The sequence below is a fragment of the Cupressus sempervirens genome, chromosome 5 (assembly GCF_028749045.1).
Source record: "Cupressus sempervirens isolate cs-2001-9-10 chromosome 5, ASM2874904v1, whole genome shotgun sequence".
NCBI lineage: Eukaryota > Viridiplantae > Streptophyta > Pinopsida > Cupressales > Cupressaceae > Cupressus > Cupressus sempervirens.
The window spans coordinates 207021993-207045402 of NC_143122.1; the positions used below are offsets into that span (position 1 = coordinate 207021993).

Below are 23410 nucleotides of genomic sequence, written 5' to 3' on the forward strand. Positions count from 1 at the left end.
CTTCTATAGTTTTGAATATTTCTTTTTATTGTGGCATCTTATGATAAAAATTAATCTTTTTACCAATCTTCCATAGTTTTGAATATTTCTTTTTATTGTGGCATCTTTTGTATTTGACGAAAAATATCTGTCATTCCCTCTTGGAAAGTGAACATGTAAGAATTCATTTTATAATATGATCACAAACTTCATAGACAATTATTTCTAAATCTTGTTTTAATTAATAATTTACTAGTTATATGAACTCTTTACGAATTTTTGTTTTTGATATACGAGAAGAGACTGTATTTAAAGTTTATCTCATGAAAATGTCTCTTTTTCTTAGCAGATATGTTGGTTCATATATATCATTTCTAACTAATTTATCTTCAATTTTCTTTAAGTTATTTTTGACTTCTTCAATTTAGAAATGTCAACATATATTACTGAAATTGCACTAATTACAGATACATATGGTATGTCAATTATCCTAAGATTGGGTAGTTTTTAAGTTTTCTTAGAGACTAGCGAGTCTTCTAAAGACCTCCTTGCATCTTCCTAATTAGATTTGTAAAGCTAAGAGAACTCCTTCAAGAATAAATAAATTTGGTACTTGTAGCTTTTGAATCTTTCTTTCTACTATGGCATTTTTTTTTACTTGACCCAAAAACTTTCTCTTCCATTCTCTCCAAGAATGTGAACATGTAAGAATTGATTTCCTAATATTGAACAAAATTTTTTATTTTTATTTTTGATACATCAGAGGAGATCTCTGACTTTAAAGTTTATCTCATCAAAATGTCTCTTTTTCTTGGAAAATATGTTGGTTCATATACATCATTTGTAATATATCTACAATTTTCTTAGAGTTTTTTTTGGCTTCTTTAGTTTAGAAATCTCAACATATAATACTTAAATTGAATTAAGTACAAACATATTTTCTATGCCAACAATCCAAGGTTGAATATTTTTAAAGTTCTCTCATGGACTAGTGAGTCTTATAAAGACCTCCTTGCCTTTTTCTAATGGGATTTGCAAGTCTAAGTGAACTCCTTTAAGAATAAATTAATTAGCTACTTGTCAAGCCAATCATCTCCTATGATAAAATGGGAGTCCTTTTTAAATTATTTTTCCTAGCTAGTAATTAACCTCTTTTCTAATTGATTCTCTACTTTTGAATATTTATTTTTACTATTTCATCTTTTTTGCTTGACAAAAAGATATTCTCTGGCAGTCCCTCTTCGAAAGTGACCATGTAAGAATTCATTTCATAGTATCGATCACAAGCATCATATACAATTACTTCTTAATTTTATTTTAATTTAAAACTTACTAATTTTATAAACTCTTTAAGAATTATTATTTTTATTTTTTATAGATGAGAGAAGACTCTTTGTCTTTAAAGTTTATCTCATTAAAATGTCTCTTTTTCTTGGGAAATATGCTAGTTCATATATATCATTTGTATTTAATTTATCTTCAATTTTCTTTAAGTTATTTTTCTCTTCTTTAATATAGAAATCTCAACATGTATTACATTAAGCGTGGATACATTTTCTATACCAACAATCCTAATATTGGAAATTTTTAAGTTCTTTGATAGAGTATTGAATTGGATAAAGGCGTGCTTGCCTCTTTCTAATGATATTTGTAAATTTAAGAGAACTCCTTCAGGAATAAATCAATTTGGTACTTGGAGAACTAATCATCTACTATGATAAAATGGGAGTATTCTTAAAATGGGAGTATTCTTTAACCTGTTTTTTACTCTTTTCTCTACTTTTGAATCTTTCTTTTTACTATGGCATCTTTTTCTACTTGACCAAAAACTTTCTCTTTCTTTCCCTCTGAACATGTAAGAAGTTCTTTCATAGTATTGACCATAGACTTCTTACACAATTACTTCTTAATCTTGTCTTAATTAAAAATTTACTAATTATATGAATTTTTTAAAAATATAATTTTTATTTTTTATATGTGAGAGTAGCCTCTCCCTCTTTAAAGCTTATCTCATCAATATGTCTCTTTCTCTTGGAAAATGTGTTGGTTTAGATACATCATTTGTAATTAGTTTATCTTCAATTTTTCTTTAAGTTATTTTGGGCTTCTTCAATTTAGAAATCTGAACATATATTATTGAAATTGCATTAATTACAGATACATTTTCTATGCCAACAATACTAAGATTGGATATTTAATAAGTTCTTTCATAGGCTACCGAGTCTTATAAGGACCATGTTGCCTCTTCCTAATTACATTTTTAAATCTAAGAGAACTCATTCAAGAATAAATGAATTTCGTACTTGTAGAATCAGTCATATCCCATGGTAAAATTGGAGTCCTTTCTAAATTGTTTTTCCTAACTAGCAATTCAAGTCATTTATAATCTTTTCTCTACTTTTCAATCTTGCTTTTAATTGTGGCATCTTTCTCTACTTGACCCAAAAAAAATCTCTCTCATTCCCTCTTAGAAAGTAAACATGAAAGAATTAATTTTAGAGTATCGATCATAAAATTTATACACAATTACTTCTTAATCTTGTCTTAATGAAAAATTTACTAATTATATAAAATTTTAAAGAATTTTTGTTTTTTTTTTTTGATACATGAGAGTAGACTCTTTATCTTTAAAGTGTATCTCATAAAAGTGTCTCTTTATTTTGGGAAATATGGTTGTTCATATACATCATTTGTAAATAATTTGTCTTCAATTATTTTTTGAGTTATTTTCAACTTATAAACACCTCCTTGCCTCTTCCTAATTAGATTTGTAAATCTAAGAGAACTCCTCAAAGAATAAATGAATTTGGTACTTGCAGAGCCAATCATCTCCTATGATAAAATGGGAGTCTTTTTTAAATTGTTTTTTGTGGCTAACAATCTCTTTTTTAATTTTTCCTCTACTCTTGAATCTTTCTTTTTACTATGGAATCTTTTTCTACTTGACCAAAATACTTTCTTTTCCATAATATCAATTACAAACTTCATACACAATTACTTCTTAATCTTGCCTTAATTAGAAAATTAATAATTATGTAGATTGCTTAAGAATTTTTTTCTATTTTAGTTTTGATACATGAGAGGAGACTCTCTTTCTTTAAAGTTTTATCTCATCAAAAGGTCTCCTTTTCTTGGGAAAAATACTTGTTCACATATATCATTTGTAGTTATTTTACCTTCAATTTTCTTTTTGTTAATTTTGGCTTCTTCAATTTAGAATTCTCAACATATATTAAGTTGAAATTTCCTTAATTAAGGATACATTTGCTATGTCAACAATCCTAACATTGGATATTTTTTTAATTCTCTTATGGACTAGCAAGTCTTATAAAGACCTCCTTGCCTCTTCCTAGTTAGATTTGTAAATCTAAGGGAACTCCTTCAAGAATAAATGATTTTGGTACTTGTTTTTACTACATAGCAATTAACCTATTTTGTAATATTTTCTCTACTTTTGAATCTTTTTTTTTTGTGGCATCCTTTTCTATGTGACTAGAAAACTTTCTCTGTCATCCCCTCTTGGAAATTGAACATGTAAGAATTCATTTCATAGTATCAACAACAAAATTCATATCTAGAATTGTACTTCTTAATCTTGTCTTATTTTAAAATTTACTAATTATATGAACTCTTTAAGAATTTCTATTTTTATTTTTTATACATGAGAAGAGAGTCTCTATCTTTCTAGTTTATCTCATCAAAATGTCTCTTTTTCTTGGGAAATATGTTGGTTCATGTACATCATTTCTAATTAATTTATCTTTACTATATCTTTGAATTATTTTCAGCTTCAATTCAGAAATATCAACATATATAATCAAAATTGCATTAATTACGGATATATTTTCTATGCTCAATTTGATATTTTATAAGTTCTCTCATAGGCTACTAAGTCTTATAAGGAGCTCCTTACCTCTTTCTAATTAGATTTCTAAATCTAAGAAAACTCATTCAAGAATAAATGAATTTAGTACTTATAGAGCTAGACATATAATATGATAGAATAGGAGCCTTTTTAAAATTGTTTTACCTAGATAGCAATTAACCTCTTTTCTAATCTTTTCTATACTTTTTAATAAAAAACAATTTATTGTGGCATCTTTTTCTATCATTCTCTCTTGTAAAGTCAACATGTACGAATTAACTTCATAGTGTCAATTGCAAACTTCATACACAATTGGTTCTTAATCTTGTCTTAATTAAAAACTCACTAACTATATAAACTCTTTAAGATTTTTTTTTTTTTTCAATTTTGATACATGAGAGGAGACTCTCTATCTATAAAGTTTATCTCATTGAAGTGTGTCTTTTTCTTGGGAAATATGTTGGTTCATATACATCATTTTTAATTAATTTATCTTTAACTTTCTTTGATTTATTTTCAGTATCTTCAATTTAGAAATCTCAACATATACTACTAAAATTGCATCAATTTTGGATACATTTTTTATACCAACAATCCTAAGATTAGATATTTTTATAAGTTCTCTCAGACTATCGAGTCTTATAAGGACATCCTTGCCTACTCCTTATTAGATTTGTAAATCTAAGAGAACTAATTCAAGAATAAATAAATTTGGTACTTGTAGAACTAAACATCTCCTATCATAAAATGTGCATCATTTTTAAATTGTTTTTTCTAGCCAGCAATTAACATATTTTCTAATCTTTTCTATACTTTTGAATCTTTAGTTTTACATTGGTACATTTATCTACTTGACCAAAAAACTTTCTTTGTTTGTCCCTCTTGGAAAGTGAACATTTTAGAAATAACTTAATAGTATCGATCAAAAAATTCATACACAATTACTTCTTAAAGATCTCTCTATTAAAAATTCACTAACTAAATGGACTCTATAAGAATTTTTATTTTTATTTTTATTTTTGATAGATAAAAGGAGACTCTCTATCTTTATAGTTTATCTCTTGAAAGTGTCCCTTTTTCTTGGGAAATATGTTGGTTCATATACATCATTTGTAATTAATTTATCTTCAATTTTCTTTGAGTTATTTCTAGCTTCTTCAATTTAGAAATCTCAACATATATTACTGTTCAAATTGCATTAATTACTAATATATTTTCTATTCCAATAATCCTAAGATTCAATATTTTTTAAGTTATCTCACAGACTAGCGAGTCTTATTAAGATGTCTTTGTCTCTTTCTAATTAGATTTGTAAGTTCATGTGAACACCTTCAAGAATAAATGATTTTTGTACTTGTAAAGCTAGTCATCTCCTATGATAAAATGGGAGGCTTTTTTAAATTTCTTTTCCTAACTAGCAATTAACCTCTTTTGTAATCTTTTGTGTACATTTGAATTTTTCTTTTTACTAAAACATCTTTTTCTACTTGACCAAAGATAATTCTCTATCATTCCCTCTTGGAATGTGAAAATCTAAGAGTTCATTTCATAGTATCAATCACAAGCTTCACACTCAACTACTTCTTGATCTTTTCTTCATGAAAATTTTACTAATTATATGAACTCTTTAAGATTTTAAATTTTAAATTTTTGATACATTGGAGGAGACTCTATTTTTAAAATTTATCTAATCAAAGTATCTTTTTTTATTAGAAAATATGTTGGTTCATATGCATCATTTGTAATTAATTTATTTTGAATTTTCTTTTGGTTATTTTGGGCTTCTTCAAGTTAGAAATCTCAACATATATTACTAAAATTCAATTAATTATCGACATATTTTCTATGCCAAAATCCTAAGATATTGGATAATTTTTAAGTTCTCTCTCATAATAACAAGTCTTATAAAGACCACCTTGCATCTTCCTAATTAGATTTATAAATCTAAGACAAGTCCTTTAAGAATCAAAGAATTTGGTAGATGTATAACTAGACATCTCCTATGATAAAATGAGAGTCTTTTTTAAATTGTTTTTCCTAGCTAGCAATTAATCTCTATTCTAATTCTTTTCTCTACTTTTGAATCGTTCTTTTTTCTTTAGCAACTTTTTCTACTTGACCAAAAAAAGATTCATTTTCATTCCCTTGTGGAAAGTGAATATGTAAGAATTCGTTACATAATATCCATCACAGACTTCATACAAAATTACTTCTTAATCTTGTCTTAATTAAAAAATTGCTAATTAAATGAACTCTTTAAGAATTTTTATTTTTATTTTTGATACATAAGAGGAGACTGTATCTTTAAAGTTTATCTCAATAAAATATCTCTTTTTATTGGGAAATTTGCTTGTCCATATACATAATTTGTAATCAATTTATCTTTAATTTTGTTTGAGTTATTTTTTGCTTCTTCAATTGAGAAATCTCAACATATATTACTAAAATTGCATTAATTAAGGATACATTTTCTATGTAAACAATAATAAGATTGGACATGTTTTAAGTTCTCCCACAGATTAATGAGTCTTATAAAGACCTCATTTCCTCTTCTTAATTAGATTTGTAAATGTAAGATAACTCTTTCAAGAATAAATGAATTTGTTAAGTTTTTAGAACGAGTCAACTATTCCCCCCATGGAAAGTGAACGTGTAAGAATTCATTTCATAGTATTGATTGCAAACTTAATACACAATTACTTCGTAATCCTTTCTTAATTAAAAATATACTAATTCAATGAAATCTTTAAGATTTTTATTTTTTATATTTTCATAGATGAGAGGAAACTCTCCATATTTGAAGTTTATCCCATCAAAATGTCTCTTTTTCTTAAGAAATATGTTGGTTAAGATACATCATTTCTAATTAGTTTATATTCAATTTTCTTTGAGTTATTTTTAGCTTCTTAAAATTATAAATCACAACATATATTAGTCAAATTGCATTGTGTAGACCAAACTATGCTCTTAAGTGGCAATACAAAATAGAAAATCATGGTTATGTCAACATAAAATGTAATTTTCTACTTATTTTTGAAGTAATTGATAGTAGCCAACAAGACAGGCAGCTGACACCAAAGTACAAAAGGCTGATGAAATAGCCAGAGGTAACCTCCCAGTCAACTAACCAATACCAACTTTAAACTTCAAAAAAAAATATATGTCCATAGTCAGCTTAAAAGTACTAACATTCTTTAAACTAATATGCATAATAGACTATAAAATAAAACAACAACCCTTAAAAAAATTGTTGCTATAAGTCCCCTCAATCGACATAAACATAAAGATCACGTGGGGTACCAAGTTCATAGGCATAATCATAAATACAAATGAAAAAGAAAAAGACATAGAGTTAGCTGCACTTTTCGAGCCCATGGTTTTCATCCTTCTCAGGCACATCATTGTCCCCATCCTCTCATTCAACTTTAACTAGTTTATTCGGGATGGTCTTTAACCAATCCTCAGCTAGGAACCCATAGATGGATCAAGTGGTCTTAATGAATTTTCCTAGGTTTTTCTCCTTTTTGTTTTCCTACAAAAAATATAGGGTGGTGGCCGCGTAGGGCATGATCTTGGAGGAAAACTCCACCAAGGTTTTAAACCTCTGGTGCATAGTAGTTTGGTTTTCAGCCAGGTCCCTCATGGAATTCTCCAACCTTTCCATCTCACCTTACTAAGGCTATGCTTACCCTTCTTTCCAACACCTTTCGAGGTTTCTTTTCTCAGGGATGTAATATCTTCCCCCCCCACTCCTAGTCATGGTAGCCTTGAGGGTGTTAGGGAGATGGGAGGGAGTTATAGGGCTTGGGGTAAGTTTTTAGTCCTAAGGCATTCTCTTCCTTTTGGCAAGTTTGGCATCACTTTTGGAGGGGACTTATATTTTTCCATTTGGAGACATTTGCTAGACCTCCTAGCACTTCGCTTAACCTTCTTAGAGTTTGAATCTAACTCAATTAGGGTTATTTTAACCTTAGGATTAATTTTGACATCTGGGGTAGGGATTTTCTTGAACTTCCTATGGCTAGGGCTAGGGCTAGGGTCAAAGGAGGTTTTATGGTTGATAGAGGCAAGAGGATTAACCAAAAGTGGTGGATTGAGGGAAAGATGTTGGATATAAATTTTATTCATTAGCCCTTGGTGGATGAAGTAGAAGGTTTTCCCCTCATGTTTCCTCATAGCCTTAAAATATAATTGTCCAATGAATGGAATAACAAAAATGGGAAGAAGACATGGTCCAAATTCCTAAAATGATTTATGATGGGGAAATAGTAGTAGTATAGTACCTAGAAAGAGTTCTCCAAGGTGATGTGTCACATGATAGAATAGCAGATGCTATCCCAGGCCTTAGGAAGGGCATCCCAAGAAGAGCCTCCATGCATTCTCTCTGGTTCCTCCTTGCCTTTGAAGAATTTTCCCAAGGTAGCCTCCTTATCGATATTGGCCTACCTCCACTAGTTAGTTCCTTCCATAGAAAATTCACCATCCCTCACAATGGTTTCCTCTAAAATGTAGAACTCATGCCATTGATAGTCACCTTCCCATCCCTTCAAGTCTAGAAGAATTGCATCGATATTACCACTTCATGATACCCTCCATTTATTGTAAAATGTCTCCTTCTTGAAGGTACGCCATTGCTACCTTGCTACTACAAATGCTATCTTCCCCGCCCACTAGTTCAATTTGATCACTATTTCCCATACCATCACCTAGATCAACCACTAATTCTTTAGATGACATAGCCTTATTGCAGGTTCTAACATTGCTGGATATAAATTGAAGAACCTTAGCAATTAAAATGAAAAGGCATTGCATGAACATCATAAGTCTACAATGTGTCCCAAAAATAAAATACCACTCTTCATGACACGTGTGAGAATTCTCTTTCCTTTCGTAAATGACTGTTGCTAGTTGTATCCTATGCAGGAATTCATTAACTTATAATTTTGATCATTACTATATTGTTTGCTACATCTTTCTAAATCCACCCTATATGTCCTTTTATTGTAGTAATCAATGTTCATGGCAACCAAAGTCACAATGCAAATCAGTAAGCAATCATGCCAAAAAATCCTTTTATGAAACATCTTACTCACACGCCCACTTGGAGAAAAGAAGGCCTTCCACCTATTTTGATTATTCATATGATATTTATAAATGTATGCTCCCTTTCCATTACAATTTGAGTTGATGACGATAATAATTTGATGTCATCCCATTCCACAAGGTGCATGATACTACGGCCAAATTTAGCAAGCCCATCTGCCATGCCATTTCCCTCATGATATATGTGAGCAACGTGGATCTCTTGGAAGTCTTCTACCAACCTTCGGATTTCATTGATTATAACTTTAGTCAACTAGTTTCTTCTGCCTTCACCCTTTGTAGCCTTAATAATTAACATTGAGTCTCCCTCAATAGCCAACTTATCAACACCCTAAGCACTTGCAATTCTCAACCCCCAAAGAAATGTCACCGCTTTAGCTTCATTGTTAGAGTCCCCTCCATAGTTACTCATGTAGGCGACAACCATATTTCACATACTGTTCCAAGGGATACCTCCTACAAAAGTGCTACCTATCATAGCCAAACTATCAATGTTTAGCTTGATCCAGGAGTCAAGGGGGGATGACACATAGTCTTCTCTAGCCAAAACTTTGGAATTGTCAAATTGAGCCACTATTGGGCCAACATTCCAAGTCGAAGCCCATTTCATATCAAGCTTGCCCAAGGGGTTCGAGGGGGCTTCCATCGCCAGACCTTGCTACATTCTTTTAGAAGCATGATAGTAAGTTGGGCCACCCTTCGGCTGGTAATGGCTTGGTCCCTAAAAATCCTATTGTTCTTCTCCTTCTAGATATTCAATGAAATGTATGGGGGGGGGAGAATTGCCCATAAGTTTTTGAGGTATGGGTGGTCAATTGAGTTGTTCTAGTGAACAAATTGTTTTAGATCTCTATCTATACATCATTGAACCTCCCATAAAGAAAGAACCTCCCTCTAAACCTTCGTAGCAAAGGGGTAGTGAATAAGCAAGTGAGTAATAGATTCATATTCATGGAGACATAAAATGTAGCAATTAGCAAGTTGGCACCCTCTACGTTGGAGGTTGTTAATATTGAGAATCAACCCATGCAAGGTCGTCCACCAAATGAAGTTTATCTTTGCCAAGTTTTGCATTGCTTCCCCCTAGGTCTATGAAGCAAGCATCCATGTAACCAGCCATTTTGAGAAGGCCTATAAATGTAACCTTTTATGAAGTTAATAAGATCAACAAAATTTACTTTGGGAAAACCCCTGTAGATGGTACTAGTGCACATGACTTTCAGTTCATTTTAAGTTTTTTTTATCATTTAATTATAGTATAGTGTATGTAATGAATGTGATAATGTTGAAAGCTGAATGAATGTGATCAACAAACTTGGTTTTGTTTCCTTCATTCAATAGATTTTATGTTTTACTTTCTTTGGCATAAGCATCTTGTTTGTTATCTATGATGTACATCATGGTCTATGTGTTTAGTATAGTCCATTTCATAAGGAAGTTGGAAACTGGTGTGTGGAGTAGCTAAGAGATAGACAATCTAGGTATTGTCAAAGCATTAGCTAGCTCTATAATCTAGGAATTACTTATTTCACCATCTCTTCCTATTGTTGTAGTTGTTTACATATGTTTCCTTTCCCTGCATCTAGGTTCTAATAGATTACATGTTGTGATGTAGTCCCCTTTTCAATTTCCTAGGATGTTTAAAGTGTTGAACAACTCAATTTTTGCCTCTTCTCTCTAGTTAAAAGCATATGCCAAAACCAAAAAGAAAAAATTCATTATGTATCTTGCATTCATATAAGGGAGTTGTACCTTTCAATTCAAGGGTCCGTGATAGACTACTATAGTGACCTATTAAGTTGTTAACAACTTTGTCCTCCACAAGCCATTGAGTAGTCTGAGAGTCAAGGTATAAACCAAAAAGATAAGGAAGAAAAACTATTACCCAACATTTTTTGGAGCCTCTACTAGGGAAGATACTCATATGTCCTAAGTTCTCTTAAGTAAGTAAATCTGTAGCTTTACTGAGAAACTTAGAGATTATGTTTGTGGCATTCAAATAGTTGAGTCATGCATAAAAACTTATAAGAAGAAATGGTATTTTCTCACAAGGGACAAATCCCAGTAATGCAACCCAATCTTAGTTTCAAGAAAAAATAGTTGAATATCCTTGCGTAGAAAAGTCGAATGTCCCTCGAGTAAGCTTCACCCTTGAAAGAGAGGAAGAAAATGTTGAATATTGGGAGGGAGTATTACGAGAAAGAAGATTAAGAGAAGCATGCCCATTGTGAGCTAAGATAGTTCACACTGGATTCTACATATACCAATGCTCATGGTAAAGGGAAAGTTAATCCTGTGTTTGAAGAATTATAGAAAGTTGAGTTCCCTATATTGGAAGGTCCTATAGGAAGAGGGAGAACATGGTCTTGGGATCTAGTATATCAAGGTATCATTGGTGATCTTTTTTTGCCTCCTCACCCTATTTCTTGGATACATGACCATTCATCTTTGCCTCCTATTTCCACACTTAAATCCCATAACTGTGCAACACCCTAACTCTTCATAGAGTTGTTACCCCTAATGTTGTCACTTTTTAAGATGTACCAATAATCCTCCTTGCCTTAATGGTTGTTCCCTAGGGTAATGTTGTTGGACCTTTGTGAGTTGCTACCAATAATGACTTGCCTAGAGCTTCTAGAAATAATTTCCCAAATTTCAATGGAACTTGTCGAAAGGTCTCTACTGATGAGCACATCAGGGCTTTCTTTGTTGCATGTAGTTTCGTTTGTCCTCAACATAAAGATGTAGCAGTGAGGATGTTAGTGGAAACCTTCATTGACAATGTAGCTAACTAGTTTGAGCACCTTCCAGAAGGATGTATCACAACTTGGGATGACATGTAGAACTAACTTGAAGCACGCTATAAGAGTACAGAGGATGAGCATACTCTCTTGACTCAACTTACCCATATAAAGAAGGAACCTAGTGTTCCTATGAGGGAATTCATTGCTAAATTCAATAATTTGGTCAATAGGATCCCTGCCATAAGCTCCATGACCCCTGACATAAGCTTTCAAATTAGACGTGCGCATGTAGCTAATTTTTTGGCTACTCAAACCTTGGAAATTGAATTAAGGGAACTATTGAAGACCCCCATAATTGAGCAAGTATCTAGAGGAAAAGAAAACCTAAAAGATGTAATCTTATCCCAATATACCAATCTCCTAAAATTTGAATTTGAAGCATTAATATTAGAAAGGCTCTACAAAAAATTATTTCTAATATGGAAAATGTAACACACAATAAGTTGTTCTTAGATAGGAGTAACTCGCCTTGCATGATAGCTTCATTCTAAAAGACAACAACACCTCTTGACACTCCTTGGGAACTACAGCCAAAAACTTTACCATTCTTGAAAAAATAAATTATTCTACTTTATCACTTTCCATCTTAGTTTCTTTAACCAAAAGAACATCTAGTTTATCACCCCAAACTACATTTTGCAAAATATCCTATTTTTTAGGATCATTCAATCCTCTTATATTCTATGACATAATCTTCATTTAGAATTTTACTCCAATTATCTTAGATGGTGAAGTTGTTTCCAATTAGCAATTTTGACTTTACTATCCATTTCTCTTCTTTTTATTTATGTGAGTTTGTAATCAAGTGGAAACATTAATTAAATAAGTGTCTTATAGGGGGTTTAGGTTAACAAATTGGGCAAGATAAGTGATATTGGGCTACACTCATAGTGTTGGAGTGTTGGGACTATATGTCATCTTGTATAAGGTCTTAATGTGGTAAGGTGATGATAGTTCAGGAGGTTAATCCCAACATTAACGAAAGTGATAAGGACACATATACCCTGTGGAGTACCAGGACCATATGTCATTCTGTATAAGGCATGGATGTGGCAGAATGACATTGGTTCAAGAGGTTTCTCCCAACATTTAAAGGGTACATGATAAAACTCACCTATATGTGGTTGAACCCCTAACTCTTATTTTTCCTCTTGTTGTCCATTTTCCTTGTCATTTCATTTTGGGCATTATTCTTTTTATGTACTTGTGATATTTGTGTACCTTTATTTTTGGAGTATAAGACTTAGATTACCTTAGTATCTACGTGGATCATGGTCTTATCTCCTAGCTTTGGGGAGTGGACCATTTATGGATCAAAATTGTTGGGTGGTAAAAATATTTTGAGGTAGTATTCAAGTTTTCATGGATGATTTTATATGGATCCTTGTTGATTAGGAATAAAAATTGGTTTCTTGAAGTCTATATGTTGCATCTCCTTGAAACAAATGTATGTAATATTATAATGGAAACTCTTGAAGAAACTAAAAGCTCATATGTATATACCATGAAATGAAAAGTTATGTGAAAATGGTAAAGGGTATCTCTAGGATGAATAAAGGGAAATGTGAACATGTTGTACTCTTTCAAAAGATAAATGAAGTTATGATGATGCCATGACATTGTGTAATTCTTTGTATTTAGATGAATGTATGATGAATAAAGGATCTATGTACTTTTAAAAATGTTATCAAATAAAATATTTGTGATTTAGTTTACATGTGTAGTTGGTAATTTAAATCTATTTCATGCATCTTTATTGCATGCTAAGTATATTATAAGGATTAGGGAATTAGATAGTTATTTGTAAATGGATATTAGGATGGACAAGTGTAAAATCATGAGTAGACATGAAACTAATAAATGGTTTACTTTAAGTAGTAAGGATAAAATGTTAGAAAGAAAACTAAGTAATGTTGTTTAAAGATGATATTAGGGAACCTGTTAGGACTTTACACCTATGATTAATGAGCTAACATGAAAAAGATGTATTTTTTTAAAAAGAAAATTTATTCACCAAACTTAGTAACATTTAGACTTACCCTTTTAGGTTCCCTTATAGGGCATTAAATTTTGTATCTGAGCCCTAGCTTGCTACACTAGGAGCTCTAGGGCCTATTATGCTTACAAAAATAGATAACAATGAAAACATGAAACATTATAAATCTCATTGCCTTGTAACACGTAGGATACCTCCTCAGGCATGAAGATTAGAAAAGAGTAGAGCCCTCCATAATTTCCCAACAAGGGAGTTTTAACTAATGGTATATTAGAATCACAAAATCCTAACTTTGGTAAAACGATACAACACTAAAGATAAGTGTGTCATAAATTTCACTTAAATACTTCATCTTGGTGGTGATAGGAAAATGATATTTTTCTAGGAATTTTAGATAAGCTATATTTTTCTAGTACATAACTCTTGGGAAAGACCTATGTAAGTACTACATAATTCTCTATTTAGGATAATTTTATACTTGGAAAATTTAATGTTAGACATTATAGTAATTTCCAAGCTTAATTAAGATAAACTCTACCATGTTCTATGATTACAATTGTATAGAAATATTGTTAAGCAATCCTTGAAATTTCTAAACATGTTTCTTAAACTCATTTTGGAACATATAATATTTTTGTATGGACTCATTGGATATTATACATTCTTGGGTCATGAATTATGAAACATGAATTCCTAGTGTATGGAATTAAGAAAATAAGATTATATCGTATGATGGATAATCATCATTCATTTTATATAAAATTTAAGACATGATAAGACTACAAGTTTCAAAGAATCGTTTATCATAAAACCATTAGTTGTTAAGTTTATATAAGTACTATGTGAATAATCGATAAAATATTTGTTAAGGAATGCATTTGATTTTCCCTACCTTAACTTATGATGAAAATACACTTCTAGAGAATAGATTAAAAATGTTATACAAAGAAGTTATAGATACATGGCCTTCCTATTCTAGTATGATAAACGATGAACCATTAAACTAAATATATTTTCTGTTTCTTTCCAAAATCCTATGAAAGGCCAACAATTTGGAGTAATGGAGAGTAGTAAGTTACAAAAATATTAGGTCTTGAGTCCCTCTACTCCTATTATATACAAATTAATCACTCTGATCTCAAAATAGGTTGAATAGTTGGATAACTCTAATAAGTATGATTATTATCCTTGTTAATATATTATCAATAAGAAAACATTCTTAATGACTAATGAGGGCTGATATGAAATTAACCAATAGTTATGAGAAAGCAATTAAATATCTACATGATATCAGTAAATCATATGTTAAGCATATGGTTTAAAACTTGTAGATTATTGTAGGATATCCCAAAGCTACTTTGAGCTAGGAAGACTTTGGAAAATGATGAGGATCAGTTCTAACTAAGGTAATATTTTGATACTAGAAAATAATAAGACAATTAACCATAAAAATAGATTAGAAAGATGTATCCCACCAAGGGATTTGTGATATTTAATGAATAGAAAAGATAGAATAAAGAACTCCTTATTGATCACAACATTTGAGGGGTATATGACGACACTCACCTAGATGTGCTTGAACTCTTAACTCTTCTTTTGCCTCTTGTCCATTTGCCTTGTGATTTCATTTTATGCATTGTTCTTTGTGTATCATTATGATATCTATGTACATTTTTTTTTGGAATATAAGCCTTAGATTACCTTAGAACCTGTGGATCATGGTCTTATCTCCTAGCTCCGAGGAGTGGACCATTTATGGATCCACATTGTTGGGTGGAAAAATATTTTTAGGTGCTAGTCAAGAGTTCATGGATGGATTTATATGGATCCTTGTTGAGTAGTGGTCGAGGATCATTTCTTGAAGTCTATATGTTGCATCTCCTTGAAGAAAATCTACGTAATATTGTAATGTGAACTCTTGAAGAAAGAAAAACCTCATATGTATATACCATTAAATGAAAAGCTATATAAAAGGGTAAAGGGTGTCTCAAGGAGAAATAAAAGGAAATGCAAACATATTGTATTCTTTAAAAAGATGAATGTAGTTATGATGATGCCATGACATTTTATATTTCTTTGCATTTAGATGAATATATGAAGAATAAAAGATTTCTATACTTGTCATAATGATATCAAATGAACAATCAATAATTTAATTCACATATGTAGTTGGTCATTTAAATCTATTTCATGTTTCTTTATTGCATGCTAAGTAAATTGTAAGGATTGGGAAATTAGTTATTTTTTGTAAATGGATATTAGGATGGACAAAGTATCAAATCATAAGTAGAAATAAAATTAATTTAGATGTTCTAATTTAAGTAGTAAGGACAAAATGTTAGAACATAAAATAAGTAATATTATTAAAATATTATATAAGAGAACCCATTAGGAATTTACATGTATGATTAATGAGCTTAATGGGAAAATGATGTGTTCTAAAAAAATGACTCACCAAACTTAGTAACATTTAGACTTACCCTTTTGGATTCCCTAGCAGGGCATTATGTAGCAGTCCAACATTCTAACTAGAGAATTTGGCCCAATCCATTATTTCTCAACATGTAATTATAAATTTTCATGTATTATCTTCCCTTAACAAAAACTAATTTTGCAGGTTTAATGACCTTAGGGAGGATATCTTCCAATCTCGCTAACACGATTTTGGCATAAATTTTGTATGTCACATTGAGTAGTGTGATTGGTTTTGAATTTTTAATGAGGGTCTTGTATTTATTTTTTGGAGTCATCTTAATAAGATCTACATTGGTCTCTAATCCTAGAGATCTCATGGACATGGCATAATATGTATAGATGTTTGAGCTCATGACTTATCTTGTCTATATTAGTTTTGAAGAATTCAACTAGAAGGCCCTCATGGACAAGGGTTTTATCTTTGGCCATGATTTGAATAGACCTCTTAATTTCTCCCAAGATGATAGGGGCTTCAAGATGTAGGGACTCTTCCTCCGAGATTATTTTGGGTATAAAAAAACAAAAAATGTCTAGCCAATTTCATGCAACAATTATCATCTTCAAATCCATATAGATTTGTGTAGTATCTTCCAAAGGAGTCAATGATAGACTCAAGATTAGTTATTTTATCCCCACCCTCACACAAAAAGTTAGATTTATCTTTGGTGTCCTTGGACTTTAGCATATAAAATAAGATTTTAGAGCCTCTATCTCTAACTTTTAATAGGTTAATCCTTGATCTTACTCTGGATCCTTATGCCCTGCTAGTTTGAGGTTTTCTTAGGTTATGTCTAGCTTTGGCCATAGATTCCACAAATTTCTCATTGGATGGATGGAATTGAGTAGATGATTTAGCTTCATGTAGAAAGGAGATTTATTTATACTCTTGAGCCCTTGAATCTTTATCGTTTTTTCTACTCACTATCTTCAATAGATTCTGCCAAGATTGAAGGTTGAGGTTCTATTTGTTGAGTGGGTTATCGTGCTTCCATATAGAAGAAATATACCAATCAATGATTTCCACTGAAGCCCAAATATCTTAATCCTCAAGGAGGGAATTATTAAATGCAAAGGAGTTTGGTTTACTAGAGTGAAAATTAGGGTGACCAATCCTGAAAAATAATTTGCGATGGGATGATGATTAGAGAGTGAGAATGGAACAACTTGAACATGATTGTCACCCCAAGACTTGGAGCGGCTGAAATTATTTTTATTGAAGTATACCTTATCTAGCCCGCAATATATTCTTCTATCACCTTTCTATAAATTTGACCATGTCTACCATAAACCTTTTGAATGGTACCCATTAAGAGGGTCAATGAGGTTTAATTTACTAGTAAATCCATTCCATATGTATTCTTCATTAATTTTCCAATCAAATGTGGCACCTCCAAACTTGTCTTGGGCTTGTTCCACCATGTTAAAATCTTCTACCACAACCCATGGAATGTTAGGAAAAGAAGGGATCCACTTCCAAATCTTTATTCTATCATAGGGATCATTGGGGTTGTAAATCAAACAGATCCAAAGTCAAAATCATTCACTTGGATATAAACCCAGGAAACTCGACTATAGGGAGAGAAACCCCATTATCTAATAAAATTATTCCACCTAGGGCTAACTAAGATAGAGGTGCCTCCTTTAGCTTTAGGGTGATAGGTAGAGAAGAGTAATGCATCTTTCCAGATACATTTCAAAGCAATATCTAGATTTAAAAATATAGATTTCACTTCCTAGAACAAAAGGATATATACCTCTTTCACCCATCGAAGGAATATATTCACAACGTATTTCCTATTAGAGGATTACATGCCTTTGACATTCCAAGATGTCAACTTAATATTATCCATGAAAGGTGTTTACTTATCAATTTTCAAGGGGCATGAAAGCCTTTGTAATAGTGTAGGAGCTTCTCTCTAGAAACTTTGGAAGGCTTCAAATTATTTCAGAATGGTGGGGCCTTCCTCTTTTTCTTCTCACCATTTCCCATTTAACTAGTAAAAGTGAGTCTACCTTGTACCATTTTTTTTCTACTTTCAATAGGTTCAACTTTGAAGGTAAAAGAGCCTGGCTCATTTTTCTCCCCTTCCTTAGGATCTATCCCTATACATGACATTGTGAGAATATCAACATATGCCTTCTTCGGAAGCTGATTGACACCTCCATGGGAATTGGTTTTAGCATTCACTTTAACCCTATCAAAGTTAGGGAGGATCTGCCCTATATTTAGGGGAGAGGCATTTGAGGAGTAGAAAGAATAATAACCATATCAAAATTAGTTAACCTCTCTTTAGGAAGAAGATGGTCTACAATGTAAGGGATTTGAGGTTCCCATGATTCAATATTATCCTCCACCCCCTAGCATTCACTAAGAACCTCCATAAGGGTGTCGGTAGAAGGAAGGGTAGGTAGAGAATTCACCAAAAAGGGAGTATAGGAAGAGTTTAATGATTTTAGAGAGGGAGAAGACTTATGGAGCAGGGATCTTTCATTATTGCTTTTGAGAGCCAATTTTTTAGCATTTTGAAAAATATTAAGGTTGTTGGGGGGCTTAAAGCCAAGGCCAAAATCCACACTTAATCTTAGGCAAAATATCCTTTCCATCCAGAGGGTCTTGTTTGATCCTCAAAACCAAGTCATTGGGGGTTTTAGATAAATAAGATTTGAGATTATCTAAAGAGGTGAATATTCCATCAACATTCTTCATCTAGTCTCTATTAGTCGGGTCAAGCTAAGGGAAGCCTAAGGCAGGACGCAATTTTGTAGGTTAAAAATCATATATAAGCTTCAATGGTTCCTTCAGAATAGAGGGGACTTGGGTAGAAGAGGGGAGAAAGGAAGATGGAGCTTTACTCTTCAAAATAAGGAAATCTTTCCTTTTATGACCCTCTTTTCTGCATAGATAGCACACATTAAGGCCTCCCATCTCTAAGTGATTTGGCATAAAACTAGGGTTTTATCCATATCTAGACAAATGCAATCTAGTGTGTCTATACCAAGTTAAATAGATGGCATAACCCACACATCTAAGTTAGGTATTAATGTATTGGAGTGGTCAATTCTCAAGACCTTACAAATTGGTTCCAAGGATAGAGTGATAAAATTCCATATATGTTGTGGGAGGTTACTAACTACAACCCATCTTAGACTTGAGAGGGCAAGAATTTCTTTTTTAATAGAATTCATGATCTACTACAACTTTTGGACTTAAGGCTAGCAAAAATCAGAAGGAAGAAGTGTTTTTGAATCATGTGGAAAATAGAGTAATAAAACCTTAATTTCAGCCCCTAGACCTTGAGAGTCAATTGTTTAATAAATTACTTGATGGAAAATTTGTTGGATCCATTGTAGCAAAGAAAATTAGACAATATCTAGGTCTATCTTTCTCATTAGCCAACTCTAATTGCATTTGATCATTAGGCCTAATGATGAATTTAGGGAAAGCTAGGTTCTTACCTCTAGTTCCCTCCCTTTAGGAAACTTTGGTGCTTGGCTATGACTTGACAAATTTTTCTCCTAGAGTGACGACTTAGGATCCTTGGAGCACCTTCTTGAAAGACCTTCTATTGGTGCCTTGCTCTCATCTACTATTCCTTTCTCCATGGTTGGGGTTCCTTGATGCATAAATTATTACTGTCAAGTGTTGTTTGTAGAGGCTTTGTGAAGGAAGCTTGAAAGCGAAGAAGAAACACCACTATAAATATTCTTGGGTTGGGGGGGTGTTGGGGGTGGGGTGGGGGTGGGTGGGTGGGGTGGGATTCCTTAAAACAAGAAGACATGTGTTCAATGCCATCCCTAGGAGATGCAAAAGCTATAAATGGTTGTGTGGCATAGTGAAGAGGACTCTACAACCTTTGGGTGACACAGCCCTCTTTTTGTTCAAGATGATCTTCCAAAACTAAATAATAATATAGACCAATGACACATATGATTTAGTGAATTGCTTCAAGTGTCAAACAACTTATTATGGAAATTCATCAAAGCATGAAAGAGAAAGCAAAGTTTCCAAAAGAATAAAATAGAGAAATATAAGGTTGGATACATTGTGTAATCAAGAAGGAAAAATGTTGTCAACTCAAAGAAAGAGTAAGAAGATTGTTTGATGGTTGTGAGAATCATAAATTTTTAGATTATATAAAGTCAATTGCTCATAAATTTATATTTTAATTAATAGTTTGAATAATAAATATTTTTAGGAGCATATATGTAATTTATGAAATTTGTTTTCCTATGCCTATATTCTTATGGAGATGTGTCAATGGGATATTTTCTCGAAACTGCATAAGCTTAAATTAAAAATTAAAAATTTCTTTCACTCAACCTTTTGTTTTACTCGCAATTTTTCTTCACTATGACATTTATGTGATCCAAAAAAATTGTTAAAATATAAACTTATATATATATATATCCAAAAAAATTAAATTATTTAACTTACCTTGTTATTTAATATGCATATGATGTTTGAATTGAAACCACAAGGGCAACAAGTTATAAATTATTGAACTTACCAAAAACATCTAAATTATTTATTTTGTTGTTTAATATGCATATGATGTTTGGATTGAAACCACAGAGGCAAAAAGTCTTAAATTGTTGAACTTACCAAAAACTTCTAAATTATTTAACTTACCTTATTATTTAACTTGCCTTGTTGTTTAATATGCATATGATGTTTGAATTGAAACCACAATGGCAACAAGTCTTAAATTATCTAACTTACCAAAAACTTCTAAATCATTTAATTTACCATATTGTTTAATATGCATATGATGCTTGAATTGAAACCACATTGGATTTTTATATCTATTTCAAAACTCTCTGAATTTTATTTATTTTTAAATAGAATAAGAGTTTTTTTTTTTTGCCACACTTTAATCAGAATCATTTTCGATTTTCCTAAAGCAAGCCCTTCAACTCCAATATTCTTAAACTAGAAAGACTGGAGAACCTTACCGCACAGTTATCTTAGTTCAGATACATGTTATTTTAAATGCTTTTCAATATTTTATACAAATCCCTATCAGTATTTTATAAAATGTTATTTTATGCAAGTGGTAATTAATTTATCTGCAATACCTGGAATGGTAGCGTGCTAAACACGATCAAATTCACGACTGGGCCCGTAGGAAGAGGACTTTCCATATGCGTGCGAGTCAAAGTCTGTTGTTCTCGAAGAAATTGTGTGGGAGAAACGCGGTACCGAAGATAATGGTGTTCACCAAATGATTAAATAATAGCGAAGGCAGTTTGAATGGGCTCTCTACTGTAGGTGTTTGACGAAGCAATCCAACTCCGCACTGTAAATGCCATCTTCATATACGACCCAAGTCTTCCCATTTATTTTACATAAGAAAGATAACGTCATTAGCAAAGCGTACGATGCACGGGGGTTATAGATGATGCGTACAAAGCTCGCTTTGACTGAGTTTTCTAGTGCGTTGTCAACATAAGCGACACGACATAGCGACGGGAACTCATGTATATATAATCTACTCCACACCATTCAGTCTCGATAACAAAGATAAGCTGTTTGTCTCTCGTGCTATTTATATATATACATCTTCCTGCTGTGGTAAGAAAATCTTGGCTGTAGAATGGCAAATCGCGCTGCTCCAGTGCTGGGCTTCATAGCCCTTGCAGCGATTTTAATGGGCCAAACTACTGAAGCGCTGGTTTTTGCATTCTCTAATCACGCTCAAGGAACCACCGGCGGCGACAAATTCGATCAACAGATTGGGTCGAGCGGAGCCTTTGAAATTATGGACTCCTCCACCAAATTCATCTGGAACACCTTCCACCAGAGTTCCGCTGCGGATAGGAAGAGTGTGGAAAAAGTTACTCTGATCGTGGAAAGCATGGACGGCGTTGCGTACACAAGTGCTGACGAAATTCACCTGAGTGCAGACTATGTTGGCAACTACGGAGGAGACGTGAAGGCAGAGATACGAGGAGTTTTGTACCATGAGATGACGCACGTGTGGCAGTGGAACGGCCAAGGGAATGCCCCCGGTGGTCTCATCGAAGGTATGGCAGACTATGTACGCCTGACTGCAGGGTTGGCTCCTTCTCACTGGGTTAAGCCAGGCAGCGGAGACAAATGGGACCAGGGTTATGATGTCACTGCCCTTTTCTTGCAGTATTGCGAAAGTGTTAGCTCTGGTTTTGTTGCCAACATGAATGCTAAGATGGCTTCTGGTTGGAATCTGGGCTTCTTCAATGACCTCACGGGTAAATCCGTTGATCAGCTTTGGGGCGACTACAAGGCGAAGTATGCTTCTGCCTAGACGAGATTATTGTCTGTTATTATGACCTGCCAGAAATGGTTAACTATTGCAAATAAGTGAACTCCATATGGGAATTATATATAAATTCCCCACAAACAGAGGTTGAAGGGGTTTCATATATAGATAAATAAATCTGATTGAGAGTCGATGGTTTATCACAGTGCCAGATATTTATGTTGTTGTGCTCATTTGGCACTTTTATATATTTTAAGAGAGCTCAACTTTAATTTCTACAATGAAACTTAATATTCTTACCAAGCCTTCAACCCCTTGAACTTAATAATGTAATCTATTAAAAAATATTTTAACACAAGAGAAAAGAAAATCATGAATGTTGGAAAGGAAAATGGTTGACTGATGCAAGCACTACTATGATGATTGAATCTATTTCAACTAATTCAATCTATCAGATGCCCTGTTTCTGTCTATTATTATAACTCATTTAAGGGAAATTGAACATGATGTATTTGTTCACAATATGTAGGTGCCAAGCATATGATTTGATCCATGCTAGATGGGAAATGTTTGGAGTCTTTGGTTGCATCATCAATGAGGCCTTTAATAAATTTTGTTCTTATTATCTTCCTAAATCTATCTAGTTCAAGGTCTACCCCTTCTCTTATTACCTCTCTTTAATATAGTTTGTGAATTACTTGAATGGCATATTTCTACAATCTTGCACAAATTTATAGGGCTTGATTGCTCTTCACATCTAAACTTTTTAGACTAGCTTCCATGAAAAAGATTATTTAGCTCATTTGGTATTTCTTGAGCTTTTGATTCAATTTTGATTCCAGCGCCATGCTTTACGAAAAAGGTCCAAACCATTTTTTCTGGAAAACATAATTTAGTTTATCTAATCTTCATGAGATTTTAAAGTAATTTTGGTTTAGGAAAAGAGTGA

General features: G+C 32.4%; 1 protein-coding gene across 1 annotated transcript; it reads left to right on the forward strand.

The window, feature by feature from the left end:
• Positions 1 to 21720: 21720 nt before the first annotated feature.
• Positions 21721 to 22661, forward strand: LOC149555141 (uncharacterized). Its single transcript, XM_089829155.1, has one exon. It carries the CDS (start codon positions 21817 to 21819, stop codon positions 22504 to 22506), a length of 690 nt encoding a protein of 229 aa, XP_089685281.1. The 5' UTR covers positions 21721 to 21816; the 3' UTR covers positions 22507 to 22661.
• The last annotated feature ends 749 nt before the right edge of the window (positions 22662 to 23410 follow it).